Consider the following 11,284-nt stretch of genomic DNA (forward strand, 5'->3'; position numbering starts at 1 on the left):
TTTGAAATTAAAGGTCCTTTCCAATTATGTTTTTCTAAATTTACTTTCTTTCTTTCTTTTTTGTTTTTATAAACTTCCTCTTTTAGCACAAGGGAAGGCAGTTTGTAGCATAACAAAATTTCCAAGTTTGATTGCAAATCTTCCACATGACTGGGGGAACAGAGACTCTTGCAGTGCACAAACAAAACCTGTGTGCACCAGGACCCCCAGTGATCCCCTGACGAGGCTGAACAAATCTGCCTGTGAGTGTCGGAGGGTCTCCTGTGGAGGCGCGGTCAGCAGGGTCCTGCTGTGAGGACAGGGGCCCTGGCAGCCGCAGTCCTGGGAGGCACGGTGTGTTGGCATAAGTCCTCTTGAGGAGGTCTCCATTAGCCATACCATAGAGCCTGTAACTCGAGGACTGGGATGCCTCAGGCTAAACAGCTGACAGAGAGGGCGCACAGTCCCAGCCATCTGCAGACAATTCGATTCAAGATTTACAGAGCATAGCCCTGCCTCCCAGAGGAAGACCTAGTTTCCCCCACGGCCAGTCCCTCCCGTCAGGAAGTTTGCACAAACCTTTTATCCTCATCCATCAGAGGGCAGACAGAAGAAGCAAGAACTAAATTCCCACAGCCTCCAGATTGAAAACCACAAGCAGAGAAAGCTAACCAAAAACATCACATGGATCACAGCCTTGTGTAACTCAATGAAGCTATGAGTACACGCCATGTAGGGCCAATGCAAGATGGACAGGTCATGGCAGAGAGTTCTGACAAAACGTGGTCCACTGGAGAAGGGAATGGCAAACCACTTCAGTATTCTTGCAGTGAGAACCCCATGAACAGTATGAAAAGGCAAGAAGATATGACACTGCTAGATGGACTCTCCAGATCAGTAGGTGTCCAATATGCTAGTGGGAAGAGCAGAGAAATAGTTCCATATAGAATGAAGAGCCTGGGCCAAAGTGGAAACAACTCCCTGTTGTGGCTGTGTCTGGATGTGAAAGTAAACTCCAGGGCTATAAAGAAAAATATTGCATAGGAACCTGGAATGTGAGGCCCATGAATCAAGGTAAATTGGATGTGGTCAAGCAGATGGTAGAGGTGACACTGACACTTTAGGAATCAGTGAACTAAACTGGATAGTAAAGGGCAAATTAATTCACTTGACCATTATATCATTAGGTATATTCATTCATTAGGCAAGAATCCCTTTCAAGAAATGGGGTAAATCTCATAATCAACAAAAGAACCTGAAATGCAGCACTTGAATACAATCTCAAATACAAAGGAAAGATCTTGGTTCCTTTCCAAGGTAAATCATTCAACATCACAGTAATCCAAGTCCATGCCCCAACCACTAATGCCAAAGAAGCTGAATTGGAATGGTTCTATGAAGAACTTCAAGACCTTCTAGAACTAAATGAAAAGATGTCCTTTTCATCATAGGGGATTGGAATTTCAATGTAGGAATGCAAGAGATACCTGAAGTAACAGACAAGTTTGGCCTTGGAGTATAAAATGAAGCACGGCAAAGGCTAACAGAGTTTTGTCAAGAAAACATACTGGTAATAGCAAACATCTTCTTCCAACATTGCGAGATGACTCTACTCATAGAGATCAACAGATGGTCAATACTGAAATCAGATGGACTATATTCTTTGCAGTTAGAGATGGAGAAACTTCACACAGTCCACAAAAACAAGACTGGGAGCTGACTCTGGCTCAGATCATCAGCTCTTTATTGCAAAATTCAGGCTTAAACTGAAGAAAGTAGGGAAAACCATGAGGCCACTCAGGTATGACCTAAACCAACTCCCTTATAGCTATACAGTGGAGGTGACAAATGGATTCAACGGATTAGGTCTGGTAGCAAGAGTGCCTGAAGAACTATGGACAGAGGTTTATAACACTGTACAGGAGTCAGTGACCAAAACAATCCCAAAGAAAAAGAAATGCAAGAAGGCAAAATGGTTTTCTGTGGAGGCCTTACAGATAGCAGAGGAGTGAGAGGTGAAGGAGAAAGGGACGGGTATACCCAAGTAAATGTAGAGTTCCAGAGAAGAGCAAGGAGAGATAAGATAGCCTTCCTCAGTGAGTAGTGCAAAGAAATAGAAGGAAGCAGTAGAATAGGAAAGATTAGCAATCCCTTCAAGAAAATTACAGATACCAAGGGAACATTTCATGCCAAGATAGGCTCAATAAAGGACAGAAATGGCAAGGACTTTTCAGAAGAAAGAGAGATTAGGAAAAGGTGACAAAAATACACAGAAGAACTGTACAGAAAACTCTTAGTGACCAGTTAAGCATGATGATATGGTCAGTCATCTACAACCAGACATCCTGGAGTGTGAAGTCATTTGGGTCTTAGGAAGCATTACTATGGGCAAAGCTAGAGGAGGTGATGGAATTACATCTGAGCTATTTATAATTCTAAAAGATGATGTTGTGGAAATGCTGCACAACATATACCAGTAGATTTGGAAAACTCAGCAGTGGCCACAGGACTGGAAAAGGTCAGTTTTCATTCCAATCCCAGAGAATGGCAATGCCAAAGAACATCCAAACTATCATACAACCACACTCATTTCACATGCTAGCAGGGTAAAGCTCAAAATCCTTCAAGCTAAGCTTCAGCTGCATGTAAATCGAGAACTTCCAGATGTACAAGCTGGGTTTAGAAAAGGCAGAGGAACCATAGATCAAATTGCCAACATTTGTTGAAGAATAGAAAAAGCAAGGGAATTCCAGAAAAACATCTGCTTCATTGACTGCGCTAAAGGCTTTGACTGTGTGGATCACAATAACCTGTGGAAAATTCTTAAAGAGGTGAGAACATCAGGCCACCTTACTTGTATCCTGAGAAACCCGTATGCAGGTCAAGAAGCAACAGTTAGAACCAGACATGAAGCTATAGACTGGTTCAAAATTGAGTCAGGATTACGTCTAGGCTCCATATTGTCATTCTGCTCATTTAACTTATATGCAGAGTACATCACGTGACATGTCAGGTTGGATGAATCACAAGCTGAAATCAAGATTGCTGGGGAAATAACAGCAACCTCAGATATGTAGATGATATCACTCTAATGACAGAAAGCAAAAAGAAACTAAAGAGCCTCTTGATGTGGGTGTAAGAGGAGAGTGAAAATGCTGGCTTAAAACTCAACATCCAAACAACGAAGATCATAGCATCAAGTTCCCATTACTTCGTGGCAAATAGATGGTGAAAAAGTGGAAACAGTGACAGATTTTATTTTCTTGAGCTCCAAAATCACTGTGGATGGTGGCTGCAGCCACAAATTTAAAAGATGTTGCTTCTCAGAAAAATAGCTACAACAAACTTAGACAGATGTTAAAGAGCAGAGGCATCTCTTTGCTGACAGAGGTCTGTATAGTCAAAGCTATGGTTTTTCCAGTAGTCATGTATGGATGTGACTGTTGGACTATCAAGATGGCTGAGCACTGAAGAATTGATACACTTTAATTGCGGTGTTGGAGAAGACTCTTGGGAGTCCCTTGGACTGCAAGGAGATCAAACCAGTCCATCCTAAAGGAAATCAATCCTGAATATTCATTGGAAGGACTGATGCTGAAGTTGAAGCTCCAATACTTTGGCTACCTGAAGCAAAGAGCTGACTGATTAGAAAAGACCCTGATGCTGGGAAATCCTGAGGGCAAGAGGAAAAGAGGGTGACAGAGGATGCGACAGTTGGATGGCATCACTGAGCCAATGAACATGAGTTTGAGCAGACTCAGGGAGAAAGTGAAGGACAGAGGAGCTTGGTGTGCTGCGGTCACAGAGTCAGATGCGACTTAGCAAGCAAACGCCAGTGATAAGGTACACAACATAATGATTCGATACATGCATGGACTGCCAAACGGTTACCATGGTAAAATGGTTAGCATTCATCACCTTCCATAGACGTAATGTCATGTCTTATTATGAGGTCTTTTAAGGTCTATTTTCTTAGAAACTTTCAAATATGCAATACAGTATTATTAACTAATGTCATCAGGTTGTACATTGTATCCCCAGAACTTATCTTCTAACTGCGAGTTTATATCTTCTGATCATTTCTAACCAGTTCCTCCTTCTTCTACTCCTGCCTCTGTCAATCACAATCTGATTTTTTAAAATGAGATTTATTTTTAGATTCCACATAAAGGGAGCTAATACAGTATTTGTTTTTCTCTGTGTGACTGATCTCACTCAGCAGAATGCCCTCAAGATCTCCCCAAGCTGTTGGAAATGCCAAGATTTTCTTTTTCATGTCTGAGTATTTCATAAATATAGGTATGTATATATGTATATATATATATATATATATATATATATATATATGTAATTTTTTAATTCATTCACCTTTCAGACAAGACCGGACACATTCAGAGTAGTATGGCCATCGTATCCATTCACCGTTCAGTGGACATCTCAGTTGTTTCAATGTTTTGGCTATTGTAATAATTGTAAATAACTCTCTAGTGAGCATGAGCTCTTTATGTATTTTGAATGCGAATTCCTTACTAGATATGTTTCTGCAAATATATTTTCCCCGTTCATGGGTTGTCTTTTCCTTTTGTTTATATCTTTTGCTTTTTAGTTTGATATATTCTCACACACACAAAAAACCCACTATAGATTTGCAATGTAATTTGAAATCAGGAAGCATAATGTCTCCAGCTTCAGTCTGTTTCTCAGGATTGCTTCGTCTGTTCAGGGCACTTGTGGTGCCATGCCAATTTTAGGATTGTTTTTCTATTTCTGTGAAAAGTGTCATTGGAATCTTGATAGGTATTGCATTGAATCTGTCTATGGCTTTGGGCATTATGGACAATTTAACTTTATCCATTTCTTTAGTCCATGAATATGGAAAATCTTTCTATTGTGTCTTTTCAGTTTCTTTTGTCAATGTCTTATAGTGAGTGTTCACTTCGTAGATCTTTCAGCTCCTCAGTTATTTCATTCCTGAGCGTTTTGTTTTTGATGCTACTGTAAATGGTATTGTTTTCTTTATTTGTTTTTTTAGATAATTTTTGCTAGGTAATAGAAATGCAGCCGATTTCTGGCTGTTGGTTTTGTATACTGCAACTTACATTTGCTCATGAAATCTTACAGTTTTGGGGTGGAGTCTTTAGGATTTTCTGTGTTAAAAATCATGTTTTCTATAAACAGAGACACTTTCAATTATTTCCAATTCTCTTGATATTTATATATTTATTCATCTTTCGTGCCTGATTGACCCAGGCTGGATTTCTAGCACTATGTTGAGTAGAAATGGTTGGTTACTTGTCTTATTCCTGATCTTATGAGAGACACTTTCAATCATTCACCACTGAATATGTTAGCTGAAGGCATGTTTCTATGTCCTTTATTATGTTGAGATGAAGTCCTTCGACACTTGACTTGTGAATTTTTGTCATGATTGGATGTTGAATTTGTCAAATGCTTTTTGTGCATTTATTGAGAGCATTATGTGATTTTTACATTTCATTCTATTAAAGCAGTGTATCACATACATTGATCGACCCATTCTTGCGTCTCAAGAATGAACCCTACCAGATCATGGTGTATGGTCCTTTCTATATGCTGCTGAATTTTATTTGCTAGTATTTTGTTGAGAGTTTAAAAATTTCCATTTATCAAGGGTAATGACCTGTGATTTTATTTTCTTGTAATTTCCCTATCTCACTTTGTTATCAAAGTAATATTGGCTTTGCAAAATGAGCTTGAAAATGGTATTTGCTCTTCAACTTTTTGGAAGACTTTGACAATGATTGGAATTAATTATTCTTTAAATGTGTGATAGAATTCACCATGAAGTCTTCTGGTCCTGGGCTTTTCTTTGCTGGGAAGTTTTTAATTACTGATTCAATCTCCTTAGTCGTTATTGGCCTGTTTAGCATTTCTGTTTTTCCTTGATTCAGTTTTCCTAAGTTGTATATTTCTAGAAATCTATCTATGTTTTCTAGGTTGTCCAATTTGGCAGGAAAACCAGAGACCAAGAGGAGCTCGCTCTTCGTGATGTTGAAGTAGTGGTAATGGGGAGGGCACGGCTGTCAGGGAGGAGCTTCTCTACTCCCCTAGTGTGGTCCTTCTTGGTCAGTGTGGTCCAGAGAGGTGCTTCACATCCGTCTCTGTGTTTTAGGATTTTCACACTGGTATCCTTCCTATGAGTAGTTACTAGTTACTTTTTAAGTGAGGGGAACTGAAATTAGGAATGATCTTTACTGCCATCTTGATTATGACACTCAGAACTAAGACTCTAAAGTCTGAACCCTTAACCACAGTTCTACGCTCTTTCCTAAGAAGAAAAGTATCAAAAAAATTAGACCAATAATGGGGCCAGTAGTGAGTTGTACTAGCTTATTTTTGAGATATTTTACATGATGTCCTCCCCAAGAACACCTGCTACATAGCTTAATTGGTCATACATGCTGTATCTCTCTAACAACTCAAGATTACAAATCATGATATATTTTTCTAGGCCATTTAGAAGCCACTCTGATAAATATATTTGTAAAAAGATTGAGAGGTAATTATAAATGGAGTAACTTTCTTATGGATAAAAGAAGAAAATATAAAAAGTCTCTCTAGATGATCATCTAGGAGAAGAGCTGCTTCAAATTTATCCTGTCATCGTACCACTTATGCTATATTATTATAAAGCAGCAGTTATACATTATTAGAGGTCTTTGAAAAACCCAGCATTTTAATCAATGATCTCTTCCTTATATATAATAATCACAAGATTTGTATTGCTTTTTAAAATAGTTTTCAAATTTTAAAATATATCCTTTAATTATCATGAGAGCTCATGAGATAGCTGAGAACCTGAAACCCTGAGGAGGTACTTCCTGACAATTCAAGATGAAAAGCTGAGATCTTTCCTCCAGGGCGGTGGAGCATTTCCTTTTATCCAGTGCTCAATGGAAGAAAAACACGGCATATACGAGAACAGTGATGCTATCATGTCACCTGAGCCAGCGATGCATTCTCTTGTCTCTTTTCTGATTTTAGGAGTACAAACCAATGATCGAGGGAGGAAATATTACAAAGACCATGCATTTTATCCTCTTGGGATTCTCAGATTTTCCCAGAATCATAGTAGTACTCTTTGTCCTATTCCTGGTGATATACGTTTTGACCCTGACATGGAACCTGTCCCTCCTCATCTTAATAAGAATGGACTCCCACCTCCACACCCCCATGTACTTCTTCCTCAGTAACCTGTCCTTCATCGATATCTGCTATGTGACCTCCACAGCCCCTAAGATGCTCTACGACTTCTTTCAGGAGCGGAAAATGATCACTTACGTGGGTTGTGTTGTTCAGTACTTTGTGTTTTCCACCATGGGGCTGAGTGAGTCTTGCCTCATGACCGCCATGGCTTATGACCGATATGCTGCCATTTGTAACCCACTCCTCTATTCCTCAGTCATGTCGCCTGCTCTCTGCGGTCGGATGGTGCTGGGATCCTACTTGGCTGGACTCTCTGGCTCCATGTCCCAATTGTGTGCAATGCTCCAGCTCCACTTCTGTGGGCCTAATGTCATCAACCACTTCTTCTGTGACATGCCCCAGCTGTTAGTTTTGTCCTGCACTGACACGTTCTCTGTACAACTCTTGACTGCCATATTAACAATGATCTTTGGGATAATAAATGCCTTAGTTATCATGATATCCTATGTCTACATTGTCATCTCCGTCATGAAGATCACGACAGCAAGCGGCAGGTCCAAGGCTTTCAACACCTGTGCTTCCCACCTGACAGCAGTCACTCTCTTTTATACCTCAAGTATCTTTGTCTATTTGAGTTCCACCTCTGGTGGTTCCTCCAGCTTTGACAGATTTGCATCGGTCTTCTACACGGTGGTGATTCCCATGTTGAATCCTTTGATTTACAGTCTGAGGAACAAAGAAATCAAAGATGCTTTGAAAAGGTTGCAAAAGAAGAGAGGGTGTTGCTGAGGTCACAGATTGAGATTTCTGATGGATTTTTCTTGTTAGAATGACCTACCTTAACCCTCAATAGTATTTATATGAATGGACAGCAACAAAGTCCATTCTGCCTTTCACAAGACTTAATTTGACACAGATAATGTGCCAATATGGACCAACAACTGAATCACACTACACAAATGCAATATCTTTAAGTCCTAGAGACCCATTGTTTTTAATCTCCATGTGGAGTGGCCTCATCATTTATTAATCTATTAACAATTATTGGACTCCAGGATTTGGTGTTGGACAGGGAGGCCTTGTGTGCTGTGGTTCATGGGGTCACAAAGAGTTGGGCATGACTGAGTGACTGAACTGAACTGAATTATTCATGAAACATCAAGATTTAGAAACTGTTGCTTCTTTTCTGCTTCTTACAGGCTTCTGACTCTAAAGGAGAGATACCCCTGACAGATATACCAGGAGTGTGTAAACTTGTCCCCCAAATATTCTGACGGAGCGTAATCTAGACATGGTGGTCATTGATGTCCATTCTGTGTTTCTGGCCAGAATGAGAACCAACACACAGAGAGAATGTGTCTTTGGAAATAAACAAAGTATACTGTTGACCTAGTTGTGCCTTCCTGGAAGACGAGCCTGATACAGCTAACGTTTGAGTAATACCTCTTTCAGTGCTTATTACCTTATAAGTTACTGATCACATTCTAATTCCACAGCTGCTGCTGCTGCTAAGTCGCTTCAGTCATGTCTGACTCTGTGCGACCCCATAGATGGAAGCCCACCAGGCTGCCCCGTCCCTGGGATTCTCCAGGCAAGAACACTTTCTTAGTCTAAATAGGAGGACATGATTTGAAAAATCAAGACAGGTGGAATGCAGTGTGTGGCCACCTCAGAGCTGTTAACTTATAATTCTGTTGTGATGGTTTGCATCTAGTGCCCAGTGGGAATTTCTGATGGGGATGATATTCAAAATCCATGTCACAGTCAGTAGCAATTTCTGATATTATGGAAGTCAAGCCCCTCTTTCTCTTGCTCATCAAGTCTGGAAAATTTACCCCTGGTTGACATAGCTAGTGGGATCATACTGTCAAAATAATTCCTGCTATTTCAAGCATCTGAACATATTTGATGCAATGAGAATTGTGTGAGAATTCATGGCAATAATAAAGTTACCTAATATTCAATGTTGCAGAATAAGAGCCAATATGGAAAAACCAGTATATATTCCTTTCTGTTGTCTGTGTTCAACGTGTCATGTCCTAGAAATTTATAGTCGTATGCAGGTAATATAATCATCAAGATGGAATGATTAGAAATACTTTAATGCCGATATTTTCCTGGAAACCTCAAACCTCAAGGGGCAAGAAAGAAAATAGTTTGTGAGATAAGCAGGGTTATCAGCTCTAGCCAATTTGTGTCTTCAGAAGCAGGATGTAAATTTTTGGTCCCATGGTCTGGTTAAAAAGAACAAGTTTTCCCAACTGTTGAGTTTCCAGATTTCCCAGACTTTAACAAACTTACTGAACTGTATCTTTATTTTATGTTTTATCCTTAGAGAGTCATTGGGTTCTTCGTGCTGTTTAGGGTGTCAATGCCAATGGTCTCATGAACTATCCTACTTAAGTAACAACTGTAAGTGAAAAGGTATTTGAAGCCCTGGTACAATTTTCCATTAGTTCACACATGACTATGACTGAGAGAAGGGGATCTGTTGAACTTTTGCAAGAGTATAATTAGGGCTACCCCATGCCAAAGAAATAGTGCAATATAAATAAAGGATATGTGCCCACTCCACCCCCATCCAAACAGGTACATTCTCTTAAGCATTGCTCTTTAAAAATGTGTAAGAGTGTATGCAAAATTGTTTCTAATAGTCTATGAAGTCTTCAGTAGAAGAGAGACATCTGCTACATGTTGACAATACAGTGCTGATTATAATCACTATGCTGTGCATTAGACCTCCAGAATTTATTCATCCTCTAATTGCAAGTCTCTGCTCTCTAAATTCACCTCATCAATTCCCCTGCTTCTATCAAAGTTGAATATTTTTCTGTTGTTTGTATATATCATATCTTCTTTATCGAATCATCTGTTGATGAACACTTAGGTTGTTTGCATATTTTGGCTTTGTGTTTAATGTGGCAGTAAATATGGAATTACATATCTTTTTGATATCCTATTTTTATTTCCATTGGATATATACCCATAAGTGAGATTGCTGGATCATGTGGTAGATCTATTCTTAATTTTTGAGGAATCTCCATAATGTTTTATGTAGCAGCTGAGCCCCATTTGCATATCCCCATCCACAGTGTACAAGCATCCTCTTATTACCCCATCCTTACCAACACCTGTGCTCTCTCTTTTTCTTAATGATTGCCATTCTAACCTTTGTGAGGTGATGCATCACTGTGGCTTTAATTTACATTTCCCTGATGAGTAGTGGTTTGAAAGAAAGATAACCAAACCGAGCATATCACAAATAAAATGTCAAAAGGTAAAGAGAAGGAGATAATCTTAAAAGCTGCAAGAGAAAATCAACTTGCTACAAAGAAGAGAACTTCCTTAAGGCTATCAGTACCTTTTTCACTAGACTGTTTCAGCCCAAAGGCAGTGGCACTATATATTCAAAGTGCTGAAAGAAAGCTTTGCCAACCAACAGTAGTCTATCTGGATAAGTTGCCCTTCAGGATTGATGGAACAATAGGTAGTTTTTCAGGAAAACAAATCTGAGGATTTTACACTAGACTGAGTTTACAACAATTGTTAAAGGGACTTTTTCAAGTAGATATAAAAGATCATTTATTAGCAACACAACACATATAAAAATATAAATCTCTCTGGTCGGAGTAAATAATGTTGAATTCTGTATATGCTAGGGTAGCCATGCTGGGATATCACTTATCAATCTGGTGTGAAGATTAAAACTCCAAAGAGGTAAACATAACTAACACTCCAATAATTTCTTAATGGACATACAAGATAAAAAAATGTCAATTATTACATCACAAAAGTAAAATGTGAGAGAGAAAGGTAAAAAATCATTCTTGTTTGCATTTGAATATTAAGTTGTTTCATGTTAAAACAGACTGTTTTAGGATAAGATCTTTAATGTAAGCCTCATGGTTAATACAAACCCAATCTATAGTATATTCACAAAAGATAAAGAGAAATGAATCTAAGCATGCTGCTGCTCCTGCTAGTTGCTTTAGTCATGTCCGACTCTCTGTGACCCCATAGATGGCAGACCACCAGGCTCCCCCGTCCCTGGGATTCTCCAGGCAAGCATACCACTACACAAAGCAGGAAATTGTAAACAAAGCAGAAGAAGAAAGAAAGG

General features: G+C 39.2%; 1 protein-coding gene across 1 annotated transcript; it reads left to right on the forward strand.

Annotated features, from left to right (window-relative positions):
- Positions 1–7,014: 7,014 nt before the first annotated feature.
- LOC136175050 (olfactory receptor 5AN1-like) lies at positions 7,015–7,953 on the forward strand. The gene has a single exon (XM_065945361.1). It carries the CDS (start codon positions 7,015–7,017, stop codon positions 7,951–7,953), a length of 939 nt encoding a protein of 312 aa, XP_065801433.1.
- Positions 7,954–11,284: the final 3,331 nt, after the last annotated feature.

This window comes from Muntiacus reevesi, chromosome 9 (genome assembly GCF_963930625.1).
Source record: "Muntiacus reevesi chromosome 9, mMunRee1.1, whole genome shotgun sequence".
Classification (NCBI taxonomy): Eukaryota; Metazoa; Chordata; class Mammalia; order Artiodactyla; family Cervidae; genus Muntiacus; species Muntiacus reevesi.